Here is a 16713-nt window from a genome sequence, read left to right as displayed (position 1 = left end):
AATCTCACTTAGACAGCTACTGAAAAACTCGAAGTAATAAACAGCCGTTTCACTTTAGTATGGAAATCCTTAGCGGTATACATTCATAACTCTGAATCCAGGAATCAAACGTAAGACCTTAATCCATAGACTACTGAGCCATAATGAAATGGTGTACATGTCTAGCTTCAATCGATTCACAATATTTCCTACAGTAGATAACTGTCTCTTATTCAACACAGTTTATAAATTAACAGTAATGTAACTATTTCACTTAACTGTTGATCGACTGATCAAAATTTCTTCTATGATCCCTTCAGTTTAATTGATAAATCATGCTTTTAATAATGATAATCAGAACTTATGTTTTTACTTTGATCACTGATAAATACTGACTTTAAGATAGATATATATTTTCTGATATTTAGTCTACAATTTGTGTTTATTTTATTATGTAAACGGAATACACCCATCAAGATATTTAATAAGAAAGATTGATTCAGCGAAGAGTTCTCTTTACGGCGAATTCATTTTCAAAGCTGTACAATCGCAAATATATATACCTATTTTTCAGGGTGTTAATAATTACAATAATAATGATAATGAACTTCTATTAGACATGGTGACAGTGAAGTAGAATAAATAAAGGTATTAAAAAAAAGTTTTTTAAAATAAGGAAACTAATAATCGATTGATTGTTAATGGCTTAAATATTCATCAAAAGGTAGATAGGGAGATTATCATTGGGAAAGGATAGCTCAGCATGAAAAGATAAAATGTTGAAATTGAGATTAAATGTAATCAGGAGGAACATAGAAACAGAAATAAACCAGCTGGGGATAGAAGGATTAAGAGAAAGATGGAAGGGGAAGCAGATGGCTATAAAGGAAGAAGAGTATGAAGAAGAAAAAAAGGAGAGAAAAAAATTATAACAACACATATAAGCGAACAATTGTTTTCAATTAGATCGTCATCAGGCTTTACTCTAATATACATGAATATTTATACGAAAATTTTAAACCAATCAAGGCAATATGAGTCAATAATCACAATGAAATAGAATAAGTCACTACACATAATAGGTAAAAGTACAAGTTGATAGTACGAAAACAGGTGAACAGATAGTGGTAAGAATAATAAACTACAATAACAAAGCTCTTATCAATAGTTAATCGTTGGAAATAGAAGGTCAAATAAACATGGGTAAATAGACTAGGAATAGTAATCACAAAACATTAAAAGTCATTACGTAATAAGATGTGTGTAAATAATTAGATAGTGAAGAATACAAAGAGGCGGATAATGACAAACAAATAATGGATGTGGAAATAAGGTTAACAATAACACAGATAGAATAAAATAAATAATGATAATAATAAAATTTAAAATAAAAAATAAAATAAAAATTGTTAGTTAAGTTATAACTGGCCATGGAAGGGATAGGGGAGTCACGTATTTCTTCTGTACACATAGATTGGGGTTTGTTATTGTAGTTTATTATTCTTACCACTATCTGTTCACCTGTTTTCGTACTATCAACTTGTACTTTTACCTATTATGTGTAGTGACTTATTCTATTTCATTGTGATTATTGACTCATATTGCCTTGATTGGTTTAAAATTTTCGTATAAATATTCATGTATATTAGAGTAAAGCCTGATGACGATCTAATTGAAAACAATTGTTCGCTTATATGTGTTGTTCTAATTTTCACAATGGGAATCTTTAATATTCTAAAAAATTATAAGACATTAAGACCATGGTAGAAGAAGAGGTCGTACCAATTTCTTTTGTACACACAATCCTGGTCTTCCCAGATGTATAGATATCGCTTCGGCAATGCTAAGAAGATGCAATTTAATTGCTTTTGGAAGACTTCTACTTACCTTGTAGATGACTTTGAACGTCGTGTTTGTCTTGATTGAGTGACCTGTGTTCACAAGGTGTTCAATTATTGAACTTCTTATTGAGCTGTTTCCTCCTCTTCTTCTAGAATAGTTGAGGTTTATTTCTAACATATGATTTTCGATCAGTTTTTTTTAACCGTTTTTGTAATTCCTTTTTTTAAAAAAAAGAATAAAAGACCAAGGGACCAAAGTAGGACAAAACAGACGTCCAATGCTTTCATGTTTTTAATGGTGGTCTAGTTTAAATCGACTCGTGAGGAATTTAGTTGATAAAGTTGATGTTAATTTCAATGTCGATTTTACTACGTAAATAGTGCCAGTTATAAAATGAACTAAAACATTTTTATTACATTTTCACGTGTTCGGAGATAATAAAAATGTAAAACTGAACCTATAATTAAGAGTTAAGCGAAAAAAGCTTAACAGGTTGTCTTAAAGATATGTCATGATTATTTACTAGCGTTTAATTTGGAGTCGTCGCTTCGTGGATTAGACACTCACTTTGCAGCTTTTAAGTTCCAGGTTTGAATCCCACTCCGCCTAACTTGCACTGAAGTATTAAGTAGTATGATTTGTGCTCAGTCAAAGTATGAGTCAAACACAAGTATAATAATAATGTCTGGTAAATGAGTTGAGAAGAATTAAAATTAAATACTGTTTTAATCTCTGTAATACATTTAACCATATGCTTTATAGTGTTCCTCAAATTATACATCTGTTTGGACAATTGAAACCATATTACGAACAATTCGTAAATGTTCGTAACCACAGAAATATACTCTCGAATATTTTCAAATTTTAGGATAGATGGATCATGTTTAGCAGTGGAATACAGGACATGGATGTATCTTTTTATTCTTTTTTGAGGGGGGGGATTTTCAGCTTGATGTATCTGTCATATAGTTGTTTTTGTTATTAAGATTCTACTGGTAATCATAATCCATATACAACATTTATACCAGTGTGAATGTAGAATGACAGTTAGTTTTATAGTATAACTGGTCTATTTTGATCGCCACCAGCTAGATAATAGTTAATATTTTCATTATTCTATAAACTGATTATATTTGTTATAACCTTAAATGGATTATATTGTTTGAATATGGAAATATCTGTATACTATTTAAAAATAATTAAATATTTGAGGTGTTCTTGATTAATGGTTGAATTCATGAGTTAAATTAAGCTAGATCACCATGGAAAACCTGGAAGCACTTGATGGCCGTTTGGTCGTAGTAAGGGACTCCTCAGCAATGTGCATACATGATCCCACCCGAAGGATTCGAATCCAGGACCTATCGGTTTCACGCGCGAACGCTTAATCTACTTGATTAGTTGTTCACTTATTTCAAACATATAATTATACCGACCATGGTATTTTTTATCCACTACACACGTGTTGAAATTTTTAATTTACTTATTATGAAAAGTAAGTAGTCTGATAGAAATGTTTTGGTCTCCAGATACTAAATCATAATGTTCATCTTTCCACCAATAACAAGTGTTACTAAGGTCATTAAGACAATAAACGTGGTCATATTATTCTGTTTTAATGATATTTTTCTTATTTAGTTTAACAAAGTTAATTAACACTAACCGAAATATTTAATCACTTTTTTTGTTTTTCAAAAGTTGTAACCGACTTCTTTTTATTAAAACAAAGTATTTATACTCTGTTTATACAATTTTTCGTTTATTGGTCGAATAAATACATATACCAATATAGATTTGTGGAAATTGTTGAATTTCATTGAAATTATGAGTCGATCTAAGTTGGACAAACATTAAAAACGGGCGATCCTAGGTTTGATTACCGCGCGCATTGTCGTAAATGGACACTTCTGAGAAGTCCCATGCTAGGACGAAATGGCCGTCTACTGTTCCCAGTTTTTCAATAGTGGTCTAACATTGATCTGTCTATGATCTCAATATATATATATATATATATATATATATATATATATATATATATCAGATTAAAATCTTTTTGAAGTCATCGGTTTATTCTTGTGTAAGATCTTATCTGTGTGTTATTCACACAATTTGATCTGTATGGTCACAAATCAGACTGACCTTACAATAACTGTTGTTTTTAGAAACACTTCATTTGATGAGGAGAAAAAGTTTTTAAATACAAACTGCTTCTAGAAAATAATGGTACTAACTTCATGTGGTTTTATTGTCTCTTTTCAATAGGATGTCTTAATAATGCAAATTTGATTATTGATTATAAAAGACTTACATGAAATATTAAATCAAATTAGACTGTAGATAGAAATAGCGAGTAAACTGTGATTTACACCATACAATGAAGAGAACAAAATCTGATGATAGTTGAACATTTTATTGATTAAAAAAAAACACAATAAGTTTATTTAACCAGACAAAATACTAAACAATGATGGTTTCTTTTTACTGAAGATAGTTCTTTCTAGATACTAACTCAGAGGTGCTCTATTCAACAGGAGTTTTGAAATATCAAATAATTTTAAATGGTAAATAAAAGTTTTATTGGTCATTAAAACTTGTGATAGATGATGCAAATAAATTTTAGATCTTACAAAACTTTAAGGAACTACGATAATCATATACCCATTGGTAAATAACCTAGAAAAGGATCAAATGAGTTTTAGTGGGAAATCATAACTGGTGAAGTTCATACATTACTACGTATACAGCAGTTATTCAACAGTGGTAACGGATTATATACAGAGAACGGATTGAAATTAAAAATGAGGTTTATTTGATGTAACAAAACCTGTAGTTCTTAGGTTTGTTCATGTCATATCCGAACAAAGAATAAATGAATGGTAACTGTTAGGAATTATTTGTGGACTACTGTCGTATATACTCTTATTGGATAATAATTAGATTATATATATATCGTTTATCATAAACTTTCATTTGACCTATTATTTACTATTATTCAACTTATTGCTCTTAATTTATTCCCAATCATTCAGTCACTGTCTCCTATATAGTCACTTTTGGCTTGATCTTGTTTAATTATAATTTTTCGTTTTTTGGTGCGTGGATCCTGGTCTGTTTGTATATAAACCACGTATATCTGAAATATATTGTTCATACACTGGATGCGGATATTGTGTTTTAGACTCAACGGGCAGGGTTAAGCGAGAAGCTACTAAATCAAGGATTAATAAGGATCCAGGGTTGATCCAAAGCTAGTAGTGCTGGTTGACGTGTCATTGGTTTAGCGCAAGGACAATATCATGGAAGTTGGTATTCTAATTGACCATTTTATCAAGTGATATTTGATAGGGTTTAACTCATAACAGCTCACTGATAGTTCTTCGAATTGTAAGTCCTGATGAAACGACTACTCAATGTTTCTAGGTTTTTAATAGAACATCATATAACGTGTCAATCTATAACATAAATTGCTCGAACTAAATTAATCTTGACAATTTATTTGCCTTAGTATCTGATTATATATATACTGTTAATTTGTTAGGGAGATAATAAAACGATAGTTTATTTGAATTTATTTCATATTGACCTATTATCTTGGTTCTTTTTGTTGCTTCAACTCACTTTTAGTTCACATTTATGCAGACAAATTTTCATGTAAATGTTTCACCAGTTTGTACATTAAAAAATAAACCAACAAAACGGTTGATTCCATACATAACAATATTATTATTAATAATAACAGTAATAATAATATGAATGTAACTAATAATGTGGTAGTGACACCAGCACATCTACTGACATTATTACCTGGAGCTATTCCACCTGAATCAACAAATTATTTCTATGGAAAAATTACACGTGAACAAGCTGAAGAATTATTATTTACACATGGAGCTAACGAAGGTCTATTTTTATTACGTGAATCAGTAAATAGAAATTACGCTGTATCTATATGTCATTTGGGTCGTGTACATCATTACAATGTGGAACGACAAACAGATTGTTCGTATAGAATTCAAACAGGTAAGTTATCCTTTAATTAGTAGTTGTAGATTTAATGATTTTTCAATACTTCATGGTTTTTAATCTTCTACGTAAAATCAGTCGATGGTGTAAACTGTGAAATTTATTAAGTGGTATAAACTCCTAATAGTCATGATATTCATTTACTGAACAGCGATTGGTTTCGAGAGCTGATTCTTAGAGTTCTAGAGGGGATCTCTCCCCAGGTTTTAGCAATGTTTGGTATGGGGCAGTTGCACACCCAGAGGGTTGCGCAATATACCGAATGGGCTGAAATCAAACATATAAACGATTTGGCGTTGGTTCGTTGGTCTAAAGGTTAAGCTCTTTTATTATATTTCTTCTGGATTTATAGATGTGAGCAGCTCAAGAGTCTCACGCTCGAAAGAATAACCTACGCAATATATTTCGGTTTTCATTAATTACCTAAGATCCTTCTGTGATGTAAGCTATGAAATTCAACAATCTCCCCAAATCCCCTAAAGTAATTGTATTTTCAAATTAGTTATCATCTTAGACTTAGAATGATTGAAAACTAAGCACGTACCAAATGGCTTTCTTTTTCGTTGTTTTAGAATTCTCATGAGTTCTCATTCTCTCTCCACTAAGGATCGGACTCAAACAATTAGTTCTGTCGGTAAATATTAAAGCTACAGCCTAATTTTCCACTATTCCAACTTTTATAGTTTTAGGGTAAATACAAACTATCGAATTACATTGTATATCATACACATAGTAGAGTAGCAGTAGTAAGGTGGCAATAGTAACAGTAGGTTAACATTAAATCTAGGTTAGTTTGGCTGTAATTAGTTATTAGATTATAAAATGGTGGTGGTTGGAGGTAGTCGACAGAAAACGGGATTAAAACCCTCAAGGAACATCAGTTCCATTAAGACTACGGTTACACGAGTGCAAAATAGCACGAAATCTAGGTCTTTATTCGGGGTTTCCTGTCGATTACCTTCAAACACTACCTTACATATCAATATAGTGCAGTGGATGTTGAGTCGTTTAGACTAGTGGGTCATTACAACTTGATCAATAGAACTAGATTTGCACCAAGAAGGACCTGACATACATGATATTGGTCACTCATTACCAAGTGATCACCCAATTGTAGAAATTTATTAGACTTGGTGGAAACCTACTAAATGGCTAATTATTATGGTAATAAAGTAAATTACTAGATGCGATTATTTTTTTTCGGAAGTCGAACAAATACCATTAAAGTATGTTTCCACTATAATTATAAAGGCTATATTTAACTCGTATACAATCCATTTTATCTGCTGTACCGATAAGTTTAAACAATAATTTCACAGTTCACTTGGCATTGTTTGGCTTGTATCTTCCCATTGAGTTTTAAGACTGCAATTGATCAGTCTGTTATTGGCATATATGCACACTGTGCGTATGCCTGGATATTGCCTTAATTCACAAGCTTTTTGTAAGCAATGATGGATAGTGGCTAACAGTGGATTCCAGGACGCGCGTTTAGTCCTATTTGGGACTCGTCAGCTTGATGTGCCTGTACCTCAGAGTTGATGTTCACTCTGGGACTCGAACCCAGTGTCATTCACTTCAAACGCCATCGCGTTACTCAAACAATACCAAGTAAATTTAAATTCACGCCACATGCACAAGCAAGTGGCTATCAGGACTCAGTAGCTGAGTGGATAACGCGATGGCGTTTGAAGCAAATGGTACTGGGTTTGAGTCCCAGAGTGAACATCAACTCTGAGGTACAGGCACATCAAGCTGATGAGTCCCAAATAGGACGAAACGCGCGTCCTGGAATCCACTGCTAGCCACTATCCATCATTGCTTACAAAATAATTTCACAGTGTTCTAACCATAATGTACCATGATAATGTGAATATTGCTTAGAGGCCTAACAGTCTTGGCATACCTTTTTTTACCTATTTATTTAACGTTAAAGTGATAGATTATACTTGGTATATTCAATGTTATATGTAGTGAGGACAAATTTGTCAACTAATCTGTAACAAGGTAGTATTTTGAATTTGAAGTCAGTTGTCAGTTTTATTCAGATGATACATCGTGTTTAAAACAGTTAAAATTATTTATTTGGTGGTTGAACGAGATAAGCTATTAGCTAGTTAGGTATCCAGACTTTGGATTAGCGTTCAGTTGGACTGAGATTTTGCATTATTATTATGCATTAAATAGGTTTAATCATATAGTTTTCTTTTAGTAAGCTGACAAGTTTTCAGATTAATGGTCATGACTGAAAAACAAATATTATCGTGTTTTATATTTGAGACGTGAAAAAAATTATCTTGTTTTTTTGGTTATGGGATTTTCTGGAGAATTGATCTGAACTATGAAATAATTAAACAAATCTGAAGAAAATTTTCAACTCAGTTCGTGTAACAGACGCAAGAATATAAGGGGATAAGCTATTGGCTAGTTGAAACGAATAACTAAGTGGATAGTATACTTACTTACTTACTTACTTACTTACGCCTGTTACTCCTCGTGAAGGAGCATAGAATTCTCTATACAACACTGTCCTGGGCAATCCTTTCCAGCACTTTCCAGTTGTTATTCATCCTTAACATATCTGCTCCTATTTCCCGACGTAATGTGTTCTTCGGCCTTCCTCTTTTCCGCTTCCGTTCAAAATTTCAAGTTAGGGCTTGCCACCTGATGCAGTCTGATGATTTGCGTAATGTATGTCCTATCCATTTCCATCGTCTTTTCCTAATTTCCTCTTCATCTGGAAACTGGTTTGTTCTCTCCCACAGAAGGCTGTTGCTGATGGTATCCGACTAATGGATGTTGAGTATCTTGCGTGAACAACTATTGATAAATACTTGCACCTTCTTGATGATGGTTGTAGTAGTTCTCCACGTTTCAGATCCGTACAGTAGAACTGGCTGTCTTGACGTTCGTATTGAAGATTGTGACTTTGATATTGGTTGACAGATGTTTTGAGTTCCATATGTTCTTCAGTTGTTGGAATGGAGCCCTTGCTTTGCCAATCCTCACCTTTACGTCTGCATCTGATCCTCCTTGTTCATCGATGATGCTTGTCAGGTATGTGAATGATTCTGCATCTTTCAGAGTTTCTCCATCAAGTGTGATTGGATTGGTGTTCTTCGTGTTGTATTTGAGGACCTTGGTTTTTCCCTTGTGTATGTTGAGGCCTACTGATGCAGAGACTGTTGCTACAGTGGTTGTCTTTATCTGCATTTGTTGGTGTGTATGCGATAGAAGGGCTAGGTATGCTGGTGTATAATTATATCGATACTGTGTTTGACTTCCATCCTTAATATTAACACTGAGATACAGATATATCCAGCAAATGAGACCTAAATGGGATAAAACTTGCGTTCTGAATTCGATGAGTACTCATAACTCAACTTTATTAAAATATTGATAAGTTGTTTGAAAAAGAACTTGAAGGTACTTTTCACTATAGGCTCAAAACCTATCAAAAACAAACAAATAAACAAATTGAAAAGTACTGAGTAACTATTTTTATGTTCTAAGTTAAAGTTCTTTATTTTTGAAAGTGAGCACACTAGTCAAACTGAACTAACCTAAATTAATATAGTGACCAGTGGAGGTCAACCAGGTCTGTTGTGAATGTGTCGCTCAATTTCGTGGGTTGGTTGAAGTTAGACATTAACACCGTTGGATGCCGGCTCAGTGGTCTAGTGGTTAAGTGCTCGCACGCGAAACTAGTAGGTCCTGGGTTCGGATCTCACAGGGGGCGAGGTCGTGGATGCGCACTGCTGAGGAGTCCCGCAATAAAACGAAACGGCCGTCCAGTGTTTCCAGGTTTTCCATGGTGGTCTAGCTTCAACTGACTCATGATATTAACCATTGAAATTCCTATTTGTCATCAAATCTTTATGCGAAAGAAAACTTTTTCCTTTTGTTTATCACTAAAAGAATTTTGACAATATAATCCAGTTTTTAGGATATTTTTTTTCCTTTTTTTTTCTTTTTGTCAGTTACAAGTATGTTCTTGGTATAGATGATGTTTTCTTGTCATATCTGATCTACTTTAGTTTAGTTTGTACCAAATATGTAAACTAACAATAAACTAATAAGATATAATTTTGAACCAGTTCACTTTGTTTATTTCATTTAAATTCATATTTGTGATTTTAATTCCAATTACTTTTACATGTTCAAATATTGTAATGATAATATGTTGTATAAAATTACATAAGAAAACGGATGAGTTCAATGATTCGGTATGTAAAAAAGATAAATATTTTCATTATTCCTGGTAAATATTATCGAGGAGATATATGAATATAAAGAATATGAAATAAAGAATATTTTCAAAGTTGGATTCACGAGTTAATCTAAGCTAGACTACTATTGAAAATCTGGAAGTATTGAACTCGTGAATTCAACTTTGAAATTACTACAATTTCCACAAATCTCCATACTGATAATAATCATTTACTCAGTAGTGTCTAGTTTCAAGATGGATTTATTAGAGTTCTAGGGAGAAGCTATGGCCAGTGAAGTTCAATCGGTGTCAGGTGTGAGACAGTTATCTACCTCATACAATCGATGAATGGTTGCGTAAGATCATGGATCGATTGAATTTAGATATTAACACCGTTTGATACCACCCCAGTGGTCTGAAGGTTAGGCGTTCAATCGTTAAACCACAGGTCTTGGGCTAAAGTCCCTTTAGTTTGGGATCAGGGATGCTCGCTGCTGAGAAGTTCCATATTGGGAGGAAATGGCCATCCAGTGTTTTAAAGTTTGACTCATAAATAACCCCTCATCAATGAACCAATGATTAGAGCATTCAATTCTCTTTGTAAATTAACTTGATAAGTTTTGAGCGAATTATATGTAATTTTAAAATGATTTACTGTTTAGTGTTCAAAATCAATTGAAACAAAGTTTTCTGAAGTTTTAATTGAATATTGAATCAAGACAATGACAACATTAATGACATTGTTTCAAGACGAAAAACAAGATCAATAAAATAATTAGATTTTAAATTAATAGTTTAAAGAACTTGAAGGCTACAGTTGAGAAACTGTTAAAAATGAAGCAACTATTGTTCAGTCCCTCATATCTTTTAACACATACTTTATATCTACAACATTAGTTTATGATGTAAATAATTTTAAAAGTAATACAAGACTAGCTGGAAAGATTAATAATTGTCTAGATTCACTATTTCAGTTTATAAACTATTGAGCATTTAATTCAAAAGATACCTGGTCTGGCTCTAAATATAAACATCAATACATTTAAGATGAAAAGATATTTAACTAGCAAATCCCAAATAGGATGAACTGAGTATCATCGATTCTATTGTTTGCTATAATTCATCTATTCCAAGTTGAATGGAGTAATTAATTGTAAAATGTTGACATTTCTTAGCATAATTGTTATTCACATGATTCTATCTATTTGAATTCATACATCAATATAATACATACTTTAAGAATTTTAAGTAGTAAGCAATGAACTCAAATTTTCTAAGAAATATCACCTGATTGTGATGATATAGGCTCATCTAGTTGTTGATAGACTATAAAATCGGATTCATAGATAGTTTATATATGAGATGTGTTTTTTCACAGATGATTCGAGTATACTGTTATATCATATTAACAGAAGAAAATCCATAGGTACAAGTGTTTTTGTTTCTACTTGAATGAATATTCGATTGGATATTATGTATAAAAGTGTGTGAAAATAGGGAATACTTTCATCTTAAAAATTTAAACATCATTTTAGTAACTAATTTATCGTTGGATAAAATTTATTAAATGAAGTTTATGAAGGTAGGTATTCATTATGTCTTGACATCAGTCAGAGTTACATTGAGAATTAGGGTGAACTGAACAATTATTTTTTTCGGTTATGAGATCTTTCTACTATGAACACCTAGAGTTCATCTAATGATTCAATTCTCGTGGTGACTACTTCATCTTCGACTAATTCTTGATGAATACTACTAAAAAATTCAATAAATTACCCAGTGTTTAAATTATCCGTTGCTTTCAGTTTCAATGAATTGCTGTTAAAAAGGTACATTAAAATGATGGTTTTTAAGGTTTATTATGTGTTTTTGCGTTTATGCTAGTTTCTGCTAAAATTATCTTCTTTGGTTACAATCACTTTTTGGTCATTCGTAGTATATATATAAATATACATTTGGATAATTTATAAAAATTAATTCAGAGTGATTCTTGTTCTTGACATTGTGGATCAGTATTAACTAGAGAACTATTTGAAAATAAGATTAATGGTCTAGTTGTCTCGTTTAAATGAATTCATTGGCACTTACTACTGATATACTACAATCTAGAATATTATGATTGTCCTATCAGTTTTTGGCTCTTAGCAATTGTTCGACTGATGTGAATCTTTTCGAACGTAATCTTTCGTCACATTATGTATTGTTATATTTTTAAATAATTATTCGTCAGACAAGTGTAATGTACATAAACATTATAGACAGAGTTGGATGGTGATCAGAAGTGAAATTCAGGATTAATTGGATTCATTATTTCAGTGGTTTACGCGATAGCGTTCAAAGCTGACGGTACTGGGTTTGAATCCTAAGGTAAATTTGAACTTCGAGATGGAGATGATAAGTCTCAAATAAGAAGAAACGTGTATTCTTGATTCCATTACTAACCATCATCCGACTGTGATCATAATGCTTGTGACTTAATGGCAATATTGAAACAATCCTTACAGAATGGACAAATATCAAAAGAGACTGATCAATTATAATTTTGAAATATCAATGTTAAGATTCATACAACTAAAATACAAACGAATTATAGTACATAGAGTTTGTTTTTAGTAGTGTTTGCCGCTAACTTTCCAACCACAAGATTATAAGTCTGAATTATGCTTTACTTTCCTCAATTCAAATCGCTCAATCATCTCATGAGTATACCGTAAGACGCTCCAGAAGAGAAATCGAGTTATTATTCTTAATTTTGACGAAAATTAATAGTCTCTGATAACATTATATTCGACACTTGATATCTTTATCAATGTTCCTGAATATGATTTTTATACATATTGTGTAAAAGAAAACTTCGTAAAATGCATATATTGTTTAACTGATATTCTATCGTATTACGCAATTATGAAGTATTTAATTCTATTTATCATATTTAAGCATAAGCAGTTGTTTGATTTTGTTCTTAGTGGAGATTTGATAGTTTTTCTTTTAATATGAGAGGCTCATTAACACTAAATGACCATTGAAAAATAGACATTGCTAATTGACTGTCTTTGTACAACATTTGAGATCAAGAGTCATTTGAAGCTAGACCACCATGTAAAGCCTGGAAGCACCGGGCAGCCGTTTCGTCCTATTGTTAGACTCCTCAGCAGTGGACACCCACGATCCCGCCCCCGCGAGATTCGAACCCAGGACCTATCAGTCTCGCGCGCGAACGCTTAACCTCTAGAGCACTGAGCCGGCATCCAGTGGTGTTAATGTCTAACTTCAACTAATCCACGAAATTGAGCGACCCCTTTTGATATGTTTTTGTATAAGTTTACAATTCTGTAGCATTTTGATTCTTTGTAAATTTTACATTTAGATTTGTCATGTATCATGACAAATGTAATGTTATTTAATTATAAATTTGGTATACAATCATTAACTTTTGTCAATTGGAGATACATTACAACCAAAAATCTATGATCTACTACGCAGTCATAAATGTAAAATACTATGAAGTTATAAACTACCGTAAAATATCAGTATGGGGTTGTGGAGATTGTTAAGTTTTTGATTAAGATCATGAATCGATTGATGTTAGACTACCATTGAAAACCTGGAAGCACTAGACGAGAGACCAAATGTCCTGGATTCTAAACCCGAGAGCGGGATCGTGGATGTGTACTTATGAGAAGTCCCATACTATAAAATAGTTTACAGTACTCTTCCTCTCTCTATTCTTAATTACTTCTTCTTATGATATCATTGTTCATGTATAAAAACTTAAATCAATTATCATTATTTATCATTGAATTATATCGACTCTAATGCGTTTCTATGCCAAATATTAGAAATATTTTAGAAAGTATTATTATCTAAAATTAAAATAATGTTGTAACATAACCAAACTTGAAAATGCACTAATGTATCACTTAAACTATTTACTAACATAAGCTGAAGAATGTTTGTGAAACAAAGAATCGTTTGGATTATACTGTGTTTCGTTTATCAAGAGAGAATATAAAATTATTTGAAGACTCATACAACTCATGATGAATATGATAATCATTATGTTATTTGGAACCAAATCCAGTGGTTTCAACCTGAGATTAATTGATTCAGTATTGTATGAAGTCAATAGAATAGACTATTAAAAGATGTTTTGAAATAATACGTAAGACTTTCAGAATTTGTAGATTTTCAATAGTTTATTTCCAAAGATTACACTAACTTTGTGATAAGAATTAATCGTGTACCATAAACAGCCACCTTTTTTTAAAAGAAATATTACGAAGAGACTACTGATCAAATATCATAGTGGTAATATTTCAGTTTATAGAACCAAGTGATCTTAGTTCATATCTAACAGATAGTATTCATTCCTTTTAACAATTCAGATATACCTTATTGACTCGCTCTGACTAGTACGAAACCTAGACAGAAAAAGATTTCCTATCGACTATCATTAATCATTTACAATCTTAAGTAAATAACTGGAAAATTCTAATTATGTTATCACTGATTATATCAACATGTTTAACTTTTTAAGCCAATAAAAGGTCAGTATTGGAATTTGTGTTGATTGATAAAATCATGTTTATCTTTCTTCAAGAAAACAGTGAAATAACCTTGTCCTAAATACGTAAAAGAGAAAAAAAGAAAATATTGTGTGCTGTAACAACAACAAGTTATTATTCACATAAAGTACAATTGTTTGTTTATACACATATGTTTGTCTATTTTTTTAAATAAATAAAAAAAACTCAATGAAAATTGGATAATAAATCGATTTTAATTTCATAGCATCTATCAGGAAGCGAATGATCTCAGGTGTTTCATCCTAATCTGAAATTCCTCAGTAATGCACATTCTTGATCGTATTCTGGTTCGAATCCAGAATCTTTAGTTTCTCGCAATGAATGCTTTACCTTTGAATTAGTGATGTATATTTACTTCCAGGATACAACTCGATTAGATTGGTGGAATTTCTTAATGAGTAAATCTTTCAATAAAATGTAAATGATGTAATGGTTCACATGTTGCCTGAAGGTACATTTTGTGTTAGGAAAGCGAGTGAGCAAAAATGTGAATGAGAAAGGAATAAGAGTAAATCGATGAATTAGTTGGCATGTAAAATCCACTTAAATTTGAGATAATGACAAATAAATGAAAGGAACCTATTGATTCATTTGAAAAGAATGAATACATTTCGGTAAAGTAAATTTTCTTTTCATTTTTTCAAGCTATACAATCATCTAAATAATTTGTTTCTATTTAGTAGTGTATATTAGGAAAATAGAGGACTTTTAAAAAAATATTAGCAGTGGATTCTACTGCTAGCCACTACCCATCTTTGCTTAAAAAGCTTGTAACTTAAGACTATATCGAGGCGATCCGCACAGGATGCACATATGCCAACAGTCTTAAATAACAATGGGAAGATACAAGTAAAACAACACCAAATGAAGATAACCAACTTTATTTAAATTAAAGTTAGTGGAAATATAGTGGTATTACACAATATGGTCAACATTATCAACATTTCTCAAGTATTGAATGCAATAATTAATTAATGGAAGGATATTATTTCAATGTAATTAATTTTTCAAGCATTGTGAATATAAATGGTAATTCATCATATCAGTAAAGTAATCAAAACGTTATTAAGAAATTAAGTTACATGATAGTTATGGAAAGTAATAAGAAGTGAATTTTTATAGCCTCAACTGTTTACAAATTTTCCATCTAAAGCCTTTTTAAGCCTGTTCTTCCTACTTTGTAGAAGATTTTGAACGGTAATTCATATGGTTGAATGTAACCTAAATTAACCATTTGTTTAAAAACTGAGCTGTTGATCGATTTGTATACCCCTCTAAAATAAGTTTGACTATCAATGATAATTGTCTAAAACTCCTTTATTTGAATATATAGACTACTGTATATAAACAAATTACCTGTAAAAAACGCTTGTACAGATTTAGGAAATGACGTTGTTCAAAAGAGAATTTGCTTCACTGAATGGTCTTCATATTTCTTAATTAAATCACAAATCTATTTGTATTTTATTAAAGTTCTTATCAGTTACGCATAAAATCTACTTAATAATATTTCAATATTCCAATTACATATAGTATTTTAACATAGAGATCAAACATTAAGAGATGGTACAATGAATTTATTGATTAGGCATTAATGAGTCCTGTGTGCGGGACCGTGGATGAACACTGTTGAGGAGTCCCGTACTAGGACGATACAGCCGTTTAGTGCTCCTAGGTTTTCAATACGAAAACTGAACAGATGCAGGCAAGAGAGGGTGTAAGACTCTACTCTGTATACCAAAGCATAAATTCTTTTTTTATATGATTATTACTGAATATGGGTAACATACAAAATTCATATACATCGGAGGATTCAGAGTCAATATGTAATCAATGTTTACTCTCTCTAAACGATAGATCAGAACATTAAGTCTAGAACTAGTCCCTTAAGGGAACACTCATGTTCGTCAGATTCATTTGATGTCCACTATCATACATATAAATATTGCCATCATTCATTAGCACGGTTTATCAAATAACGAAATCGAAGACACCTTCAAACAACACAAACCACATTGAGCTTCAAGATAAAAAAGGAACACAACTCTGCATATCTTCTCTTCACAAGATCAT

General features: G+C 31.7%; 1 protein-coding gene across 1 annotated transcript in view; it reads left to right on the top strand.

Annotated features, from left to right (window-relative positions):
- ZAP70 (Tyrosine-protein kinase ZAP-70) overlaps positions 1–16713 on the top strand; it is a 122300-nt gene that overhangs the window by 29059 nt on the left and 76528 nt on the right. Inside the window, exon 2 of the mRNA XM_051216913.1 lies at positions 5446–5841. Within this exon, the coding sequence (XP_051065544.1) occupies positions 5571–5841 (271 nt within the window). The 5' untranslated portion in view covers positions 5446–5570. The remainder of the gene's footprint in view (positions 1–5445; positions 5842–16713) is intronic.

The sequence above is a fragment of the Schistosoma haematobium genome, chromosome 6 (assembly GCF_000699445.3).
Source record: "Schistosoma haematobium chromosome 6, whole genome shotgun sequence".
Lineage (NCBI taxonomy): Eukaryota > Metazoa > Platyhelminthes > Trematoda > Strigeidida > Schistosomatidae > Schistosoma > Schistosoma haematobium.
This window is presented reverse-complemented; position numbering and strand designations above follow the sequence as displayed.